The sequence below is a fragment of the Psammomys obesus genome, unplaced genomic scaffold, assembly GCF_907164565.1.
Source record: "Psammomys obesus unplaced genomic scaffold, mPsaObe1.curated_primary_1811, whole genome shotgun sequence".
NCBI classification, from domain to species: Eukaryota; Metazoa; Chordata; class Mammalia; order Rodentia; family Muridae; genus Psammomys; species Psammomys obesus.
The window spans coordinates 9,894-32,125 of NW_026595134.1; the positions used below are offsets into that span (position 1 = coordinate 9,894).

Below are 22,232 nucleotides of genomic sequence, written 5' to 3' on the forward strand. Positions count from 1 at the left end.
ATAAAGAAACGATGTTTACTGGCCTATTTCTTCTCGTTTTCACAGCTGCCTTTTTACACAGCCCAGGACTACCTGCCTAGGAATGGTATCTTCATCAGAGATGCATCAAAAATATGCCCCAAAATCTCTCGTCTATGTGCCAATATGATGAAGGCAATTCTTGAGTTAAAGCTTCTTCTTCTCATAGGACCCTACCTTGTTTTCATTTGACAAAAATTAACCAGGGTAATGTCTAAGTCTATTTGACCTCTAGTGAATGGCGTCTGCAGTAAACTGTCAACTTTTATGTTTGGATGTTTTATCAATTGACAAGGGTTGGGTATTGTCATTACCCACTGAAAAGCGATAGGAGTGTTTGTTTGATGATACTGTGTACACCAAACATACACTGGTTACATGATAGCATGTTGATAGAATGTTCCCTCTATTAATTATTTATTAGCTATCTGTTTCCTGAATATGGTTTGGCTTGAAACGTACTTTATTATATCTGAGCATAGCTAGTCCTGGTTATTTCCTGCTTCTGGTATCTTGGTACATCAACTTCAGCCCTTTACTTCTCATTTCTTCCTTATATTTGAACAATAGATTCATTTTCTCCAGGTACCAAAAATCTAGGCTTATCTCTAAGTCAGGCAACTAGTTTTTTTCTTTAAATTTAATAAGTAGAGCCACTATAAGTACGATTATTATTGGGAGTATATGTTTCCTTCCAGGATTTTTGAGTTGATTTCATGGCTTCTTGAAATTTTAATTTTTATTCTCTCCTCATTTGACTAAGTACATGATTCTTTATCTTTTACAATCATAAAATTGATTATTTTATGTTTCCATACAATTAATACTTCTCTGTGTGTACTTTTCCTTTAACCATATTTTTATAAGCTGGATTGGTATCAGTGGTTTGATATACTTTGTGCTTATCTGAGAAAATCTTTATTTCCTCATTTATTTATGAGATGATAATCTTATTAAGCATTCATTTGCTGTAATGCGTAAAATACATCACTTGCACTTTTCATGTTTCTGCCAAGAAGTCTGACATTATTCTGATTGCTCTTCATTTTTAAGTAACATGCATGCTTCTTGGCACTTTTAAATGTCTTCTCTTTTTTTCTTTAGTTTTAGCTAGAATGTCTTGGTTCTCTATGATTATATATTCATTTGTAATACATATTAGAGAAGTTATTTTCTTGTCATTTCTATTTTGGAGCCTAAATGCCTCTTCTGCTTAAAGTTCATTTGTTTCTGTAGAGTCAGAAAACTTTCTGGTATAATATCAGCGACTCTCTGTCCTGTACCTTGAGTTTTTATCTCACCTTTTTTTCTGCCTATAGATAGATTTTGTCTTTTTGTTATTCTTCAGAAATTAGGGCTTAAGATTGCCTTTTTCTTTACTGGCGTAAAATATAAAATTTCCTTCAGATTTTCTTCAAAATTTAATGTAATTTACATTGATTAGCTTATTAGTCACACGTTCTATAATTTGGACTTAATTTTCAGAATTTCTCCTTTTTTTCAAATTTTCTATAACTTCCTCATCCATGTTGCTGACCTCTATAAATGTGTTCTAAGTTGTTTTCTCCACTTCATTCATATACATAGAATTTCTTGACCTTCTTTTCAAGTACACTCTCTGTTTAATAATTTATTTAATTCTATGTGCATTAGTGTTCCAACTACATGTATGTCTGTGTGTGGAATTTCGATGCCCCTGAAAATAGAGTTAGAGACAGTTGTATACTGCTACTTGGATGCTGGGAATTGAACCCAGATTCCTCTTCTGGAAGAGCAGCCAGTGCTCTTAACTTTTGAACCATCTCTCCAGACCACTCAAGGACAGTTTTAAACTGTTTGTACAGCACTTTAAACACCTCAGCATTTTTTTTTGACATGGCACTTGCAGAGATATGTTTATTTAACTTTTTTGTATTTTTTTTATTTTTGTTTCATGATACATAATACACTATGGTTGTGTATGTCTCAATTTACATATCTCATAGTGGATAACCTTCTTTAGATGACTCAGTCTCAAACCCAAAAAGAAAGAAAGAAAAAGAAAGAAAGAAAGAAAGAAAGAAAGAAAGAAAGAAAGAAAGAAAGGAATGGAGGGAGGGAGGAAGATAAAAGAAGAAAAGCTACTAGAATAGCTAACTAAACTATATAAATCAACACACAAAGTATTAAAACTAACTACTGTTCCCCGACAACTCTGAAACAGACACTAATGAAATAATGCACAATAAACTCAGATGTTAAAACTCAATTTGGATAAAAGGAGAAGTATTAATTGTACATAAAGACTAGAGAAGAGAACAGATATTGTTGAAATGGGTTTAAAGGTAGGGATGGATCTCTGATGATTTGGGGGCAAGAATGGGTTTGAATATGAATAGAATACATTTATGCATGTATGAAATTTTTAAATAATTAGTAATATATTCTAATTTAAAAGTAGAAATAATAATGAATGAATGAAGTAAATAAAGTGGACAGACAGCAGAAGGAAATGCATCACTGAGATTTGTGCTGGAATTTTGGTCTCATTGCAATCATTTCTCACCCAAATGTAGACCACCATGGATCTGAAACTCAGAATTCTCGGTTTCACCAGCACTGAACCATACAGAAGGTAAGTGGCTCTCAATGTAGAACTGCTCCAGCTTACGCATGGGATCACTGGTGTCCTCAGGTGTCACGAGCTGGTGGAGTTTGCTCACTAACACACAAGAGATATGACCTCTGAGCAGTGGCCCCTTCATTACCTGGGATCTACTGCCTGCACTTCTCAGTGTGTTGCTGTCTGTCATTCACCAAACCCATCACTGCCTTCTACAGCTGTCTCCCACAGGGCTGGTCTGGAAGCCTATCTCCAGTCTTTTCTATTTACCAGATTAGCTTGGACTTAAATGTTAGGTCTTTCTCAATATTTTAACTTGTTGTGTAGCCCTCTGAAGCATTAGTGAGTTGAAAAATGTATTTATTTCCTTTATCTTGATTAGTGCCAACAGCAGGGTCACTGTCCCCAAATTCCCGAGATTGAATTAATGCTTTTGAGAATCATGGGCTCTTCTTCTGGGGTTTATATATATATATATATTTTAAGTAGAGAACCATTATATTTGGAAGAGGCTTTTCCTCATTTCTACCCCTCCCCTCTCTCATGGAACTTGTGCTGGAGCATTTGACAGCTTGCTATTCTTGTGTCTCAGTTCTTCTCAGCTGTTCTAGTGCTTCCTTTGTGATTCCTGATGTTAAAATCTTTCTCCTTCTTAATAGTTTATCTCTCCTTTCTCCAACTTCTGTTTTTGTCGTTTGTATGGATTTGGATTTTGAGACAGGATATCATGTACCTCAAGGTGCTTTTTTAACTCTCAATATACTTGAGTCTCTCTGTTGCCACCTCCCGAGTCCTGAGATTGCAGGCATATGCAGCTACAGCTAGGTTTTACTCTCTTTCTGTTTACCATGTACTGAACATAGCTCCTAAGGTCATTTTACCCTAGACTTTCCTGTTTTATTATGACTGTGTTGAAACTATGTGACAAAAAATGCCTGCTCTAACGGTGTTCATACCTCCCTCTGCTCATTTTGTTGTGGGGGTATCTCCACCATCTTGTTTCAGCAATGGCTAACAGATGACACCTGACAGCAGACATGAAGACCCCACAAGATGCAGGGCTGCTGCTCTACAAGTCCAACTGTGTTTCTCTTTTGAGTTTGAGAAGCATTACTATTAATCAGATAATCCAATATGATATAATACAACATAATATAGTATAATACAATATAAGATAGCATAATATAATTCAGTTGCTTCCCTGTTCTCATTCTCCCCCCTTTTTTGAAATCATTCATTGTAGGGATAACATATGCTTTTTACTTACTTCTCTATATCAGTTGCATTTATTTTGCACAAAGGAAAAATAACATGTTTTCTGACAATGTCTTCTTACATGAGATAGCATAGGATGCACATTTTAATTTTTCATGTAACACAATATTTTATTAATTAATTTAATTACTTTCTATCCTGATTGCAGCCTCCCCCCACCCTTCCCTTCCAGTTCATCTCTCTCACCCCCTGCCCCATTTTTCCTGCCCTTTCTCTTAAAAAAGAGGAGACATCCAATGGGTATCAGTCTACCTGGGCATATCAGGTGGCAAAAGATCTGACTGTGAGACTAGACAAGATCGTCCTGTTTGGGGCAAGGGACCCATAGGCAGGCAGTGTATTCAGAGGAAGCCCTGTGCCTGCTGTTAGAGGTCTCACATGATGACCAAGCTGCCCATGGGTTACATATGTGTATGTAGCCTAAGTCCATCCCCTGCGTTCTCTTTGGTTGGTGGTTCAGTATCTGTGAGCCCCTATGGGCCCAGGTTAGTTAACTCTGTAGGTTTTCTTGTGGTGTCCTTGACCCTTTTTGCTCCTCCAATCCTTCCTCCCCATCTTCCACAGGATTCTTCCAAGCTCTTCCTAATATTTGGCTATGGGTCCCTTCATCAGTTTCCGGGTGACACCTCACTGAAGATAATCACACTGCCAGCAGACCTCTGGGAGAAGCAGGGAGAGTTGTTTCCTGGACTTGGCAGTAAAGGTCTAACAGCATTTCTTCTTTCACTAAGAAAAGATTTTTTATGCAATTATTCTGATCATAGTTTCCCCTTTCCCAACTCCTTTCAGACCCTTCCATATCCCCATCTACCCAAATCCATACCTTCTGTTTCTGTCATGAGAAAACAATCACTTATCTAAAAGATTAATATGAAATATAAGCTAAGAATAAACACTGACCAGCATATGACAGTACAAACAAAAACAAAGAAAAACAGAAAAAGCACAAAGGAAACATAGAAATGCACACAAACACACATTTACACATAGAGAAATCCCATAAAAACAAAATCTGAAACCGAAATATAAAGGTAAAGACATAAAAGGTTTTTTTTTTCAGTTTAAGACAAAGCATTAATTTACAAAAAGAAAAACGAAGACAAAACATTAATTTACAAAAATAAAAACAAGATAAAACAAAAAGTTCAAAGATACCACTGAGTACATTTTGTGTTGGCCGTTCATTGCTTGGCATAGGGCCTGACCTTGAATCTGGTTTATAGAGGCAAGTGAGACACTTGGAGAAACAAACATTTTTGTTCTTTGTGAGTAGTTATCAGCTAGGGATAGCTTCTGGTTTAGGGATAAGAGTTTGTGTCCCCTTGTGTCACTCCTGCCACAGTCTCTGTGAGTTTATAAGGGCGTCAGTCCTGGTGTCTCTAGAAAGCCTTATTTCTTTAGTGTCTTCATCAACAGTGACTTTTTTTGGTTCAAATTTTGTTTTTTAAATTACTTACAGTTTATTTATTTTGTATCCCACATGTAGCTCCCTCCCTCATACCCTCCCGATCCCATCCTTCCTCCCTCATCCTCTTCCTGTCCCTCTTTAAGTCCACTGATAAAGGAGGTCCTCCTCTTCTTCCATCTGACCTTGTTTATCAGGTCTCACCAAGACTGGATAGAGTGTCCTTCTCTGAGGCCTAGCTAGGCTACTTCTACCTTGGGGTTTGAGGAGGTCAAAGAGCTAGCCACAGAGTTCATGCCAGAAACAGTCCCTGTTCCCCTTACTGGGAAGGCCACGTAGATACTGAGCTGCTATGGGCTACAGGTGCTGTGAAACATGGCCAAACTTTGGGCAGAGTACAGAGAATCATATGAAAGAAGTGGGAGATAGTAAGACCTGGAAAGGACAGGAGCTCCACAAGGACCAAAAATATCTGAGCACAGGGGTCTTTTATGAGACTGATTCTATAAACAAGAACCATGCATGGATATGACCTAGACCCCCAGTGGCTCTTAATATCTTTCTGCAACCTCTTCTGGAGAATTCCCTGTGCCTGAGGGTAGAGATTTGATGGAGATATCTCATTTAGGCCTGGGTGTTCCATGTTCCCAGCATTTCATTTCTTAAAATGGCTCCCTGACATTTATTAAGGGATTTTCATTATTTTCACACTTGCATCAGGCACATTTGTATGGCTATAGCAGACCATTTTTATTCTACCTATATGTAGTTTTTAATTGCTTATACTTAGAAATTCTGTTCCTTCACTGAATATCCTTGGGCATGAATAGCCGTTTTTGTAGAAGATCTTTATAAGATATGTAAATTTTCATTTTTCACAGCTTCACTAGCAGAACACAGTCACATGCTAATTTTGCCTATATGTTACCAGAGACTGGATCAAAACTTGGAGCTATTTTAATATACTATGCACATCTAACTGTCATTAAACTTTGGCATTTATAATTTGCCTGAAGTCCCTTCCTGAAACTCTTGTGGAAACTTTATTTTTATACAGTTTTTGTTTTGTTTTGTGTCCTTGGTTTTTGAGTTCCCTACACAAGAAGCATAGTTTCCACTTATCTGGAATGTATAATTACTACATCCTTTTAGTCTGTAAGCTCCCTTTTGAAATACTTAATTTGATATTGTTAAATTTTTTCATTATTATTTGGTCAGAGGGCTCATTGCTACCTTTCATTACCTCTAGAATTTCAGTGACAAGAGAAATCCCTTAAGCTTAAGGAATACTTATCATGTGTTCTTCAAGAAGCTGTGTGATTCAACTTTTTGCTTAAATTTAAATCTAAGTAAAAATTTCAGTTACTCTATTTTTGAAAAATTATTCATTGTAGTTTATTCACTTTGTATGCCAGCGGTAGCACACCCCCTCATCTCCTGCCAGTCCCATCACCCTCTCTCTTCTGCCCCTATGCTCTTCCCATAGTCCATTAGAGGAGGACCTCCGCCCTTCTATCTGACTCCAGCCTATCAGGTCTTATCAGGGCTGACTGCATCCTCTTTCTCTGTGGCCTGGCAAGGATGCACCCCAAAGGGGAGGTAATCTAAGAGTCTGCCACTGAGTTCATGTGGGAGATAGACCCTGCTGTCCTCATAAGGTCATCCACGTGGAGACTGAGCTGCCTGTGTGCTACATCTGAGCAGTGGATTTAGGTTATCTCCATGAATGGTCCTTGTTTGGAGTATCAGTCACTGGAGGACCCCTGGGCCCAGGATTTTTGCTCTGTTGGTCTCATTATGGAGTTCCTGTCCTCTCCAGGCCTTTCTATTTCACACTTCTTCCATAAGATTGCATGTACTCTGTCAAAGTGTGACTATGAGTCTCAGCATGTGCTTCAATACCCTGCTGGGTAGATTCTTTCAGAGGCCCTCTCTGTTAGGCTCCTGTCCTGTACCCTGTCCTTCTCTGACCTTCCATGTCTATCGCTTCTGCCCTAGGCTCCTCCTTGTTGTTTAGCTTCCTTAGGCCTATATATTTTAGTATGTTTATCCAAAAAGTCAAGTGAGAACACATGCTGGAAATGATGTAGACAAAGTGGAACCCTCCTCCACTGCTGGTGGGAATATAAACTAGTACAACCAGTTTGTTAATTAATCTGGTGTTTTCTTGGGAAATTAGGACTAGTGCTACTTCAAGACCCAGGTATACCACTCCTAGGCATATATATCTGAAATATACTCAAGTATACAAAAAGTACACTTGTTCATCTATGATTGTAGCAGCTTTATTCGTATTAGCCAGAATCTGGAAACAACCTAGATCTCTCCCAAATGAGAAATGGATACAGATATTGTGGTACATTTACACAATGTACAAGGAAATCATGAAATTTGCAGGCAAATGGTGGGAACTAGAAAAGATCATCCTGAGTGAAGTATCCCAGAAGTAGAAAGAAACAGATGGTATATACTCATAAGTGGATATTAGCCATATAATACAGGTTACTAGATTCTTAATTCCCTCCTTTTTTTTCTTTCCCATCATTAACACTTTTTGTTGAGTTCTTCTCCTGTTGTCATCGATTTATTCCTCCTCAGAGTCTGTGTGTTTAAAGACTGCATTTTTAAACCATCCATATTGCTTATTTGATAGTCATTTGATATTTATTATTTTTAATACATATTCATAATACATCGTTTTATTTTTATTTTTAGTGGTGATTTTTCTATATGTCTAAGTGAGGCTGTTGGATTCTAGGAGTCACAGACAGATGGCTGTGGTTGCTGCCAGGTTGGCTCTGGGAATTGAAACCTGCTTGTCTGGAAGAGTCAGTGGTCTTAATCACAGCCATTTCTTCAGCTCCTCACCCATAAAACATCTTTTTTTTTGAATTTTATTTTTTTCTTATCAGTTGCATTTTATTAACTCTGTATCCCAGCCGTGTCCCAATCCCTCATTCCCTCCCAGTCCCTCCCTCCGTCCCTCATCTCCACCGTGCCCCTTGCCAAGTCCACTGATAGGGGAACCTCCTCCCCATTCATCTGATCCTGTTTTATCAGGTATCTTCAGGACTGGCTACAAAGCTCTCCTCTGTGGCCTAACAGGACTGCTCCTCCCTTGGGGGGTGGGGAGGCCAAAGAGCCAGTCATTGAGTTCCTGTTAGAAATAGTCCTTGTTCCCCTCACTATGGGAAACCAATTGGTTACTGAGCTACCACAGGCTACATCTGAGCAGAGGTTCTAGGTTACATTCATACATGGTCCTTGGTTGCATGTCAGTCTCAGAAAAGACCCTGTGCCCAGATATCTTTGGTCCTTGTGGAGCTCCTATCCTTTCCTCATCAGACTAACTCCCCTTCTTTCTTATGATTCCCTGTACTCTGCCAAAGGTTTGGTCATGAGTCTTTGCTTTGAAAACACTGCTAGTTAGAGTCTTTCAAATGCGCTCAGTAGACTCCTGTCAATGTTCAATGCGCATCCCATCTGTCTTTCAAAACGAGGATTGATAATCTTACCCCATGTCCGCTCTCTTGATTATCTTTTTTAGGTGTATAGATTTCATTATGTTTATCATATCTTATAGGTCTATATAAGTGAGTATATACCGTGTTTGTCTTTCTCCTTCTGGGATATTTCACTCAGGATGATCTTTTCTAGATCCCACCATTTGCCTGCAAATTTCATGATTTCCTCCTTTTTGATTGCTGAGTAGTATTCCATTGTGTAAAAATACCACAATTTCTGTACCCATTCCTCCGTTGATGGACATCTGGGTTGTTTCCAGGTTCTGGCTATTACAAATAAAGCTGCTATAAACATGGTTGAGCAAATATCCCTTTTGTGTACTTGAGCAAACTTTGGGTATATACCTAGCAGTGGTATAGCTGGGTCTTGAGGAAGCACTATTCCTAATTGTCTTAGAAAGCACCAGATAGATTTCCAGAGTGGTTGTACCAGTTTACATTCCCACCAGCAGTGGAGGAGGGTTCCCCTTTCTCCACAACCTCTCCAGCATGTGTTGTCCCTTGAGTTTTTCATTTTGGCCATTCTGATGGGTGTAAGGTGATATCTCAGGGTTGTTTTGATTTGCATTTCCCTGATGGCTAATGAGGTTGAGCATTTCTTTAAGTGTTTCTCTGCCATTCGATATTCCTCTGTCCAGAATTCTCTCTTTAGCTCTGTTCCCCATTTTTTAATTGGATTACTTGGTTTGCTGCTTTTCAGCTTCTTTAGTTCTTTGTATATACTCGATATTAGTCCTCTTTCAGATAAAGGGTTAGTGAAGATTCTTTCCCAATCTGTCGGCAGGCGTTTTGTTTTGATGACAGTGTCCTTTGCTTTACAGAAGCTTTTCAGTTTCATGAGGTACCATTTATTGATTGTTTCTCTTAGAGCCTGTGCTGTTGGTGTTCTGTTCAGGAAGTTGTCTCCTGTGCCAATGAGTTCTAGGCTGTTCCCCACTTTTTCTTCTAACAGATTTAGAGTATCTGGTTTTATGTTGAGGTCTTTGATCCGCTTGCACTTTAGTTTTGTGCAGGGTGATAAATAAAGATCTATTTTCATTTTTCTGCATGTGGACATCCAGTTGGACCAGCACCATTTGTTGAATATGCTGTCTTTTTTCCATTGAATGGTTTTGGCTTCTTTGTCAAAAATCGAGTATTCATAGGTGTGTGGGTTTATTTCTGGGTCTTCAATGCGGTTCCATTGATCCTCCTTTCTGTTTTTATGCCAATACCATGCAGTTTTTATTACTATTGCCCTGTAGTACAACTTGAGATCGGGGATGGAGATACCTCCAGATGATCTGTTGTTGTACAGGATTGTTTTGGAGATTCTGGTTTTTTTGTTTCTCCATATGAAGCTGAGAATCTTTTTTTCAATGTCTGTAAAGAATTGAGTTGGTATTTTGATGGGAATTGCATTGAATCTGTAGATTGCTTTTGGCAGGATGGCCATTTTCACAATGTTAATCCTACCAATCCATGAGCATGGGAGATCTTTCCATCTTCTGAGATCTTCTTCAATTTCTTTCTTCAGAGACTTGAAGTTTTTCTCAAACAGGTCTTTCACTTGCTTGGTTAGAGTCACACCAAGGTACTTTATGTCTTTAGTGGCTATTGTGAAGGGTGTTGTTTCCCTAATTTCTTTCTCGGCCATTTTGTCTTTGGTATACAGGAGGGCTTCTGATTTTTTTGAGTTGATTTTGTATCCTGCCACTTTGCTGAAGATGTTTATCAACTGGAGGAGTTCTCTGGTTGAATTCTTGGGGTCGCTCATATATACTATCATATCATCTGCGAATAGTGACACTTTGACCTTTTCCTTTCCGATTTGTATCCCCTTGATCTCCTTTAGTTGTCTTATTGCTCTGGCTAGGACTTCAAGTACTATGTTGAAGAGGTAGGGAGAGAGTGGGCAGCCTTGTCTTGTCCCTGATTTCAGTGGAATTGATTTAAGTTTCTCTCCATTGAGTTTGATGTTGGCTAAAGGCTTGCTGTATATTGCCTTTACTATGTTTAGATATGTGCCTTATATTCCTGATCTCTCCAAGACTTTAAACATGAATGGGTGTTGGACTTTGTCAAATGCTTTTTCAGCATCTAAGGAGATGATCATGTGGCCATAACACATCTTAATGAGATTCATTGTGAGATGGCTATTCCAGCTTCTCATTCACATGAATCATTCTCAACTGTGCTTTTGCACCTCAAGCAGTGGCACTAACCCCTGAGCCTAGAAGTCAGTATTCCATTACCAGACTGAATATTTACTTTCCAAATGTGATACACAACATACAGGTTTAAGTTGAATAGTTTTTTTTAAGTCTTTGCACTAAACTACACACCATTCTTCTGACTTTCTGTTTTATTTTTCGTTCTTGTTTGTTTGTTTAAAAAAGGTATACTTTATTGTATATATGACAATATGTTTCACATATGAAATACACTATAATAAAATGGTTTATTGTATATGTAGCAATATAGTTTACATATTAAATACAGTACTACAATAGAATGATTTTATATAGTTTTAAACAGAAGAAAAATGGAAAGATTTTAGGATACAGAAGACTTCCCCTAAAACAAATGAAAATCACATTTTGTAAATGACTCACTCTGCCAAATATATTTGTTGACTAGTCATGATTAATCTCTGTTGCACTAACAGTGAATGAAATTATAAATAAATCTAAGATTTCAAAATTTTAAAATATGTCTTTGTTAAAACAGATAATCGGGAATTTCTTGTCAGCAATTTCTTTAGTCTTCTAAGTTATAGACAACCCATGTATATTTTTCTTTCTTACACTTAATTTATGATAAATTTTTCTGAATATGCTTGAGGTCAACTTTCAGTACTTAACCATCTTCTTTCATGTATACCTTGTGCAGTTTGGATGTGCATATATCTGTCACAAATGTAATGATAGAATATGACAATTCATGAGCTAGAATATCATTCATTTTCACATTGATCACAATTGATTTCATGTTTTAATATTTTCTATTGTGTTATTTTTGTGTAGATTTACCTTTTTTTCATCGTAGCTTGTATATTACAGAGGGAAAATACTGGGATCCATGGAGCTATGTGACCAAAATATTTTCTGCCTGCTTTCTACCCAATTATAATAGTGTTTTACCATATACATATATTTATATATACATGTGATGGAGTAGACACTCTCCAAGAGGAAGTAAATAGTAACTCACACCCGCATGTACACACACCATTCACACTCACAAGTCAATTTCTAACATGGGTCTGTAGTGGAGGTATCTAGAAGTGGCCATCAGATGCACCATTTATTCTTTAAATATTTTCTACTTTGCTATCACTGGTTGCAAAGAAGAGACTGTGTTTTCCCAGAACTTCTCAATGTTTCTCCTCCTGATACAGGCTCACAATGATGGATGCAGCAGTCCCGAATAAACTGTTGGATCTTGCTGTGCAGAGTCTGCTGAGCAATGAGTCTGTAGCAATCCAAGCTCTGGAGGACATTCCAAGAGAGCTTTTTGTTCCATTGTTCATTGCTGCCTTCAAGGGTAGGCATAGGAATATATTGAGTACAATGGTTAAAGTTTGGCCCTTTTACTGTCTCCATATTGGATCACTAAGTATTCAGGAGGCTCACCATGAACTCCTGAAAGCCATGATTGAGAATCTTCCAGTATGTCCTGCACAGAACTCCTCTCCTAGGTAAGGTTGTATAGTAGAGACATGATAAGATTCAGGAGGTTATGCCATGGCCTACTACTCTCTCCAGAAGTAGTAACAAGTGCATGATGAAGATTTATGTGAGAGCATGTTGGCACAATATATTTTGTTATGAAATCTGTGTTATTGGGGTAGGGGTACTGTTGATGGGTTTATATAATAAATATTATTACTGAAGATGATTTAAGGTGTAACATGATGGGGAAAAGGAGGTTTAATTTTCATGGGAAAAGTTTGTTGGTAGTTATTATAAGGAACTCCAGCTATGGCTAAAATGATTTGTTCTATTTTATTTTAAATTTGCATTTATGTATTGTTTGTATTTTGTTTTTCATTATTTATTCTTTATAAATCCTGATTAAGGCCCCCCTCCCTCAATTCCTCCCAGTGCCAACAGCCCTCCCTCTTCACTCTATATTGCCAATTAGCAGCCCAGTCTCAGTGGGTACCCAAGTAAGGGGTGAAGGGGCAGCCTCTGTTATTAACTCAGTTGCCTGCACTTTGACCACTTGCCCCTGGCAATGCAAGATTTCCAGGCCACAAAGGAAGAAGATCTAGGCAGTCCTGATGAGACTAGATGTGTTCATATATGTCATCATTGATTCTAATGGGTTTCATTATCATTTGCTATATCATATATTCTATCTGCTCTTTTCCCTATAGGAGACCTAAACTGAGGATACTAGATTTGAGACAAGTCACTGACTGTAGAATCACATGCCCTATAGTCCGCACCAAATCATCTTTCTGTTTTCATTCTTGTGCTTATTCTGACCACTCTATCACTAAAATAGAAGGACATCTTCGTTTAGGAAATTCAGGGATTGAGTCTCAGTCACCCAGGCCTGTGGAATTACTAGTGGAACTTTTCCTCGATGGCTCCTTAGTGCAAAAGGAATTTTTGGATTTGCTTATGGGTAAAGCTGAGGAGAATTCAGGCTCTTTGCATGTATGCTGTCGAGATCTGCAAGTAGATAAATTGCATAACTACAAATGTACTCTGAAATTTCTCGATCGCAAGTGTGTTGATCAGTTTTCTGTTGGTAATTACTCATTGAGTGATATCAACAGCATCCTATCTCAGATGGCCCACCTACAAAGCGTTATTCTGTTTAAAGTCTCTTTTCGATCTCTGAGGGGGAAAGTCTTTAAAAATTTCCTCAGTAACCTGCAGCGAATGGAAAATCTCAACGAACTCAAATTGGCTTCATTCAACCTTAAAAATTACCTGGACAAATTGCTCAGGTAATTATTTGCAGTTGGTCCCTGGGTTTCCTCAGTAGCCTATTGAGACAGGAGAGAAAAACTTCTTGGGTATTTTCTAAGCTCCTCACAAGATTTTATGCATTCCATTTCATCACTTCTGGGAATTTGAAACTGAAGAGAGACAGGAGTACATAAATTAAGCAGCCAGCAATGTACAGATACTACAGTAAGTGTAGAAATACAAGGGAGAAAAACTTCTAGCCCTGCAGATATCAGGAGGAGGAGAACTGAGATAAGTGAAAAAATTTTTGTTATAGCACTGAAGCACATGATTAGAGAGGACCGTAGCTCATAATGTCAGATCACTTTCATAATCTATACTCTCCAAGATACAGGCCATGATAGTAGAGATTGTTATTTGGGGACTGTCCAAAGGGAATTCTCAGTTGCCTGCTCTTTGTTATTCCTCTCCACTAAGAAGGTCAACTAAAATATACAGTGGATAATATTACAAGTTATGAGTAGGTTTGGGTTTTTCTTTTAATATTTCTTAGAATCAACTATTCTAATATAATTTACACATTCTTAAGAAGAAAAATGATTGTATTTCAGAGTTGTAAACTAAACCGACAGCTGGGTATGTTGTCATGTACTGTTAATCTCAGCACTCAGGTGGCAAAGACAGGTAGATTCTGTGAGTTTAAGACTAGCCTCTTTCTACTGTCTAATTTTCTTTCCATCTCAGTTTTTAGATTCACTCTATTATTTTCAATTTTTCTTTCTTCTAGGTTTTTTTAATTTTAGTTTTTATATAATTGAAGGTATGAATTTTACTGCATTTCTAACTTACCCAAAGATAATTTTAAGATTATTGGTTTTGTTCTATTACCCACTAGATTATTGCCCTTTAAATTTATGCTAATTGCCAATAAATACTTCCTCTGTCTGATGATGATATTTAAATGTTTTTAATAAAAAAGTTTATTCCCTGAAAAAAAAAAAAGACTAGCCTGGTCTACATAGTTCCAGGACAGCCTGAGCTACATAGTAATATTCTGTCTCACAAAAAAGGGGAAAAGAAAAAGAAAACTAACTTTCTCAGAGTCACAAACTAGTAAGTGAATTAAAGCACACACTGACACATTGATACTCAAGTATCATACATGTGAAAAGTAGTTTCTTCTAGACATAAAGGTACAGTTTTCCTCATTCACTTTTCATTTTTCAGAAGCTTTTTATGTTTTGTTTTTGTTTTCATCCCTACAGATTTATACCACCTGGCTTGGATTTCTTCTATCTGCCATTTTGTAATCTCTCATCCAGAGACTACCAATTTCTGTCTCAGAGCCCTCAGGCCACCCACCTAAAGCTCTTGAATCTTAGTAACAATACAATGTATTGGAATGATTTGGAGCCCATTTACACTCTTCTGGTAAATCTCTCTGGTACTCTTCAGATATTAGAGCTAAATAATTGCCTTATAACTGATGATGCAATCTCTGTTCTTATCCCTGCCTTAATCAGATGCACCCATCTCCGTGTTCTGGGCTTTGCTTCTAACCCCATCACAATGCCTATCCTTGTGAATATAATGAATAATTTAACACCTTTGATGGAGCTAAAATATGTAATTTATCCTATCCCTGTACATTGCTTTGAAGAATGGCATTTTCAGCATAGTTTAGACAGAAGGAAGCTTGCCATTGTACAACCAGAACTGAAGAGGATGTTAGAGCTTGCACAGCACAATGACATGACATGGATCACTTACACAGAGTAAATTTCACAGTCCAACACAATTTGAACAAGATATGTACCATTTTAGTTCTAACTGTTATTTCCTGTGCCCATAGACTCAATCTATATGGTCCTTATGTTGTAGAAAAAAACGCTTAGGGAGGGTATGTATGTAACTGGTTCCTAAAGAGAATAACGTAGGGAAAACTGGGAGACTTCAAGAGTTCTTGTGTTTTTCATCTTGGCCATTCTGATAGGTGTAAGGTGAAATCTCAGGGTTGTTTTGATTTGCATTTCCCTAATGGCTAATGAGGTTGAGCATTTCTTTAAGTGCTTCTCTGCCATTCGATATTCCTCTACAGAGAATTCTCTCTTTAGCTCTGTTCCCCATTTTTTAAGTGGATTACTTGGTTTATTGCTTTTCAGCTTGTTTAGTTCTTTATATATATTGGATATGAGTCCTCTGTCAGATAAAGGGTTGGTGATGATTCTTTCTCAATCTGTAGGCAGTCGCTTGGTTTTGATGACGGTGTCCTTTGCTTTACAGAAGCTTTTCAATTTCATGAGGTCCCATTTATTGATTGTTGCTCTTAGAGCCTGTACTGTTGGTGTTCTGTTCAGGAAGTTTTCTCCTGTACCAATGAGTTCTAGGCTATTCCCCACTTTTTTTTCTAGCCGATTTAATGTGTCTGGTTTAATGTTGAGGTCTTTGATCCACTTGGACTTCAGTTTTGTGCAGGGTGATAAGTATGGATCTATTTTCATTTTTCTACATGTAGACATCCAGTTGGAAGAGCACCATTTGTTGAAGATGCTATCTTTTTTCTCTGGAAATCAATCTGGCGCTTTCTCAGACAACTAGGAATAGCACTTCCTCAAGATCCAGCCATACCACTCCTAGGCATATACCCAAAAGAGGCGCAAGTACACAAAAAGGATTTGCTCAACCATGTTTGTAGCAGCTTTATTTGTAATAGCCAGAAGCTGGAAACAACCCAGATGCCCCTCAACTGAAGAATGGATGCAGAAACTGTGGTACATCTATACAATGGAGTATTACTCAGCAATGAAAAATAAGGAAATCATGAAATTTGCAGGTAAATGGTGGGACCTGGAAAGGATCATCCTGAGTGAGTTGTCCCAGAAGCAAAAAGACACGGATGGTATATACTCACTCATATAAACATACAACATAGAATAAACCCTCTAAAATCTGTACATCTAAACAAACTAAGCAAAAGAGAGGACCCTAACTAAAATGTTCAATCCCCACCCTGAAAAGCAAAGAGGATGGACATCAGAAGAAAAAGAAAATAGGAAACAACCTCGGAACCTGCTACAGAGGGCCTCTGAAAGCCAGAAGAAAACAGGAAACAACCTTGAAACCTGCCACAGAGGGCTTCTGAAAGCTTCTGCAGTATAGACTGTCAAAGCAGATGCTGAGCCTGATGGCCAACTGATGGGCAGAGTGAATGGAATTTTATGTAAGAAGTGGGAAATAGTAAGAGCTGGAGGGGACGGGAACTCCACAAGGAGAGCAACAGAACAAGATAATTTGAACACAGGGAACTTCCCAGAAAATCATACTCCAACCAAGGACTATTCATGGAGATGACCTGGAACCCCTGCACAGGTGTAGCCCATGGCAGTTCAGTGTCCAAGTGGGTTACATAGTAATGGGAAGAGGAACTGCCTCTGACATAATCTGATTTTCCTGCTCGTTGATCACTTCCCCCTAAGGGGGGAGCAGCTTTACCATGCCACAGTAGAGGACAATGCAGCCACTTTTGATGAGAACTGATAGACTAAGATCAGAAAGAAGAGTTGAACCTCCCCTATCAGTGGACTTGGGGAGTGGCATGCATGCAGAAAGGGGAGGGAGGGTGGGATTGGAAGGGGAGGAGGGAGGGGCTTATGGGGGGATACAAAATGAATAAAGTGTAATTAATAAAAAAAAAGAGTTCCTGTGTATCTCTTGTCTACTATTAGTCTGTTTGGTTTTGCTGAGCACAGTGCTGTGTATTTAATATCGGACTGTCAAATCCTGCTATACTATGTCTCTGCCCATAATGTTTTATTTACCTTTGCATACATCACACAAATCAGGACAATCTCAGCCTGTCTTTATATTTACGGATAAGTTGCTTATAATACACATATACACATACTACATATTATGTATATATATATATATATATAATACATAGGTTTTATTATTTTTGATATATAATTATATATAATATTACATATATATGTATATACCTACTACATATATATGTATTATTATTTATATTATATACATAATAGGTATTATATATATATAATATGTATTGTGTGTATAAATATATATGTGTGTGTGTGTATGTGTGTGTATAAGTTTTGTGTTTTTCCTCAATAGCTGTGCCCCATTTGGCATGATACATACTAACCACATTTGAGTACCAAGTCCAACTTTTTTCATACTCTAAAATTTGACATAATGATAAATTCAGTCTGCATGTCCTAGACTTATCTCGAAAGAGTGTATGTAAAGTCAGTAATTAAAAATATTCACAGGGTAAGGAAATGTCTCAGTCATCCAGTTGCTTACCACACTAGCACACCTGTACTCAGATCACTAGGATTTGTGTAAAATGCTGAGCACCAAAGTGCACCCTTGTAACTTGAGTGCTGAAAAGGTAAAGGAAGAAAGATCCCTGGGGTAACGTGGCCAGACATTCTAGCAAACAAAATACCAGGTGTTGACTTCTGGCTCCCACATGTACACACATACAAGGTCATGCATCTTCTCCCTCACACACACACATAAAAATATCTTGTACTGTAAATTTCTTGAAGCAGCATACAGCATTGGAAAGTCAGGGTGAAGTTGTAAAATTAGCGCTTGTTCCTTTCACACAATGAAATGCCAAAACAACTGTATTTCAATGAGTGAGTAACTAAAAGAATAAAAAGGAAGTAATAATTTGCACATACTGTTTTCCTGTTGAAATAAATTAGTAATAACACTGGCATATATGTTTATATTTTCTGTGTTTTTGAAGTCATACTCAGATCCAGTCTGACTACTGATAAAATTAACTGAATTTTGTTTTTAGTAGTGATACTGGCAAATATATCAAACTATATTTTACACACATAATGAATGCAGTTAGAAAACTGTCAAAGTAGTTAACATTTACTTTTTACTAATTTTCTTTTCGTGAGAAGACATTGCATATCCAAGTAAGTAGGAAAAGGCATGTTAAAACTATGCTATAATTCATTTGTCATATTTCCTCTGTGATATAACATTTCAAATTTGTTCATATTTTTGTCATGCTTGCATCCTGGTATAATGCACAACATTTCCAAGATTTATTAAGATGCCAGTGTGATGAGCAATTTTCCTACATTGTTGCCAATAAAATGTATTATGTTTTGGTACTTCAATTATAAATAAATATTATTAAGAATTATGAGTGAGTATATACCGTGTGTGTCTTTTTACTTCTGGGACAACTCACTCAGGATGATCCTTTCCAGGTCCCACCATTTACCTGCAAATTTCATGATTTCTTTATTTTTCATTGCTGAGTAATACTCCATTGTATAGATATACCACAGTTTCTGCATCCATTCTTCAGTTGAGGGGCATCTGGGCTATTTCCAGCTCCTGGCTAGTACAAATAAAGCTGCTACAAACATATAAACATAAAACATAGGATAAACCCTCTAAAATCTGTACATCTAAACAAACTAAACAAAAGAGAGGAACCTAACTAAAATGCTCAGTCTCCATCCTGAAAGGCAAAGAGGATGGACATCAGAATAAGAAGAAAACATGAAACAACCTAGGAACCTGCCACAGAGGGCCTTTGAAAGCCTCTGCCATGCAGACTATCAAAGCAGATGCTGAGCCTGATGGCCAATTGTCGGGCAGAGTGATCGGAATTTTATGTAAGAAGTGGGAAATAGCAAGAGCTGGAGATGACAGGAACTCCACAAGGAGAGCAACAGAACAAGAACATTTGAACACAGGGAACTTTCCAGAGACTCATACTCCAACCAAGGACTATTCATGGAGATAACCTAGAACCCCTGCACAGATGTAGTCCATGGCAGTTCAGTGTCCAAGTGGGTTACATAGTAATGGGAAGAGGGACTGCCTCTGATATAATCTGATTGGCCTGCTCCTTGATCACCTCCCGCTGAGGGGGCAGCAGCCTTACCAGGCCACAGAAGATGACAATGCAGCCACTTCTGATGAGAACTGATAGACTAAGATCAGAAAAAAGGAGAGGAGGACTTCCCCTATCAGTGGACTTGGGGAGGGGCATGCATGCAGAATGGGGAGGCAGGTTGGGATTGGGAGGGGAGAAGGGAGGGGCTTATGGGGGAATACAAAATGAATAAAGTGTAATTAATAAAAGTTAAATAAAAAATTTAAAAAAAGTATTATGTTTACCTGTTTCTTTGCTCTTCTTTTTGTTTTTGACTTTTACCCACGTGGAGTTTACTATATATTCTGTGAAGAAGCTGGGATTTTGTGTTCTCAGAAGTACAGCTCTCGGTGTGTTACCAATACCAGGATAGTGGGGAAGATGCAACTCTAGCAACATTGGCATATTTCCACTCTTTCCTCCCTCCTTTCTTGCCACCATGTTTTTCTCTGAGACACTGCACCTGGAGGTGAAAACTATAGCCCGGGGGGGCGGGGCAAAGTGGCGGCGACTGCCGGACTCTCATTCTGACCAGCAGCACAGCAGGATCGGCACAGTCATCACCAATCAGAACTTGAGGCCATAAAACACAGTGATTGTGTTTCCCAGGTGAGAGGATACCCTACGGTGGGGGATTCAATCAGCTTTTAACTCACCCGGCTAAATTGCAGAAGAGATCCTGGTTCCACCAGACGCTTGGCCGCCAGCCCCAGCCAGAACTACAAGCCAGTGTGCTCTGGCCACGGTCCCAGACTAAACCGTGTGCACCACACTATCAGAGACTGGAATTTTTAGTGGAGAGATAACCCCATGGTGCAGGAAACGATTGGGACTTTCCTTAGGTCACCCAGACATCCCCTGGAAAAGACTCGGGTTCCATGGGCGCCCCAGGAGCCAACCGGGAGCCAGAGCTGGGGACCCAGGCTCTGGCACAGAGCCCTGCCTGCCTGCTGCCTGATTCACCGCCTCAGATAGAACTGTGGGCACCAGGGTACCAGCAAATGAGTTTCACTGTCCGTTGTAAACACACAGGGAGGGAAACGGCTGGTCTGATCTCAGAGCACTCAGCCTACACCCCCACCCTGAAAAGGTCTTGGGAAAATTACCCAGTTTAGGCAGACGCCCAGGCTCCCAAAGGCCAGGAAGGCAGACACAGGCAGTTTCTGCGCGCCAGCAAGCTGGCGGAGACTAAGCAATGTGCCACAGGGCAAAAAAAAAAAAAAAAGACTGGGAGACCCTGTCTCCAGAGAATCCACAGGGAAGGAAATAAACTGTACTGACTTAAATTACCCAGTCCTTCCCTGGAAAAAGTCTCGCAGACCAGTGGGGTCGAACTGGCATCATTCAGTTGTGCTCCAGACACAGGCACAAACAGTTGCTGCGTGCCAGATGTCCAACTGAGTCACAGCAGCTGATCATTAAATTTACAGCAAGAAACCCAGAAACAGGGCAGCTGTCTTCAGGACTTCCTTGGGTGAGAGGAGAACCCTCTCAACTAACAAAGACCACAGTTACCACTCAGGTCTCTATCCCTGAGGTGAGCAGCAGCAACTCCAGGGACTATACCCAAAAAGCTGAGAAGACATCCTTCAGGAAAAACCAGCTTTCTACAAAGGGGATTCTTTCCACCACAGGATCCCCAGGAATCACGAGAAAATAACCCCAAACACCTAAGATAGCACAATCAGTAGAGACCAGCTTAAAGCTCAAGCAACAAAAGACAGAGCAATATGGAATCTACAAAACCCAGGTACCCAGGGGCAAGTAGCCCTGGACACCCCAGCATAACTGAAATCTAAGAAGATGACCTAACAACTATGCTCATGAAGATGATAACAGAGGAAACAAATAAGATACTTAAAGAAATAGAGGAAGATAAACTCAAACAGAATGTTGCCATCTGTGAAGAAATAGAGGAAGCTGCAGCCAAACAGTTTATGGCCTTTAGAAAGGAAATGCTTAAAGCACTGAATGAAATAAAAGAAACAGAGTTGAAGGAACTAAAAGAAAAACAGGAAAGTACAATCAGACAGGTGAAGGAAGTAAACAAAACAACTCAAGACCTGAAGATAGAATTGGAAAAATTAAAGAAAACACAAATGGAGGAAATAATGGAGAGGAAGAATCTAGGGAAGAAAACAGGAACTACAGAGGTAAGCATAACCAACAGACTACAAGAGATGGAAGAAAGAATCTCAGGTGTAGAAGATACAATGGAAGAAATCGATGCATCTGTCAAAGAAAATGTTAAATACAAAAAATTCCTGACACAGACCGTCCAAGAAATCCAAAACAATATGAAAAGACAAAACCTAAGAATAAAAGGTATAGAGGAAAAAGAAGACTCCCTTCTCCAAGGCCCAGAAAATATTTTCAACAGAATCATTGAAGAAAATTTCCCCAAGTTAAAAGAGAGGCCAATAAGAATACATGAGGCCTACAGAACACCAACAAATTAGACCAGAAAAGAAAATCTTCCCGCCACATAATAATCAAAACAGTAAGTATACAGAACAAAGAAAAAAATACTAAAACCTGCAAGGGAAAAAGGCCAAGTAACATACAA

General features: G+C 38.6%; 1 protein-coding gene across 1 annotated transcript; it reads left to right on the plus strand.

Annotated features, from left to right (window-relative positions):
* The first annotated feature begins 12,213 nt into the window (after positions 1-12,213).
* Positions 12,214-15,507, plus strand: LOC129685671 (melanoma antigen preferentially expressed in tumors-like). The gene is made up of 3 exons (XM_055619176.1): positions 12,214-12,503; positions 13,185-13,766; positions 14,994-15,507. The coding sequence occupies exons 1-3, from the start codon at positions 12,214-12,216 to the stop codon at positions 15,505-15,507; spliced, it is 1,386 nt and encodes a 461-aa protein (XP_055475151.1).
* The last annotated feature ends 6,725 nt before the right edge of the window (positions 15,508-22,232 follow it).

Excerpts from the sequence above, each read along its gene's own strand:
- LOC129685671 (XM_055619176.1), top strand. The coding sequence starts at position 12,214 with ATGGATGCAGCAGTCCCGAATAAACTGTTGGATCTTGCTGTGCAGAGT. Across the intron at positions 12,504-13,184 it reads GCACAGAACTCCTCTCCTAG|GAGACCTAAACTGAGGATAC; the intron begins GTAAGGTTGTAT and ends TTTTCCCTATAG. Across the intron at positions 13,767-14,993 it reads TACCTGGACAAATTGCTCAG|ATTTATACCACCTGGCTTGG; the intron begins GTAATTATTTGC and ends TCATCCCTACAG.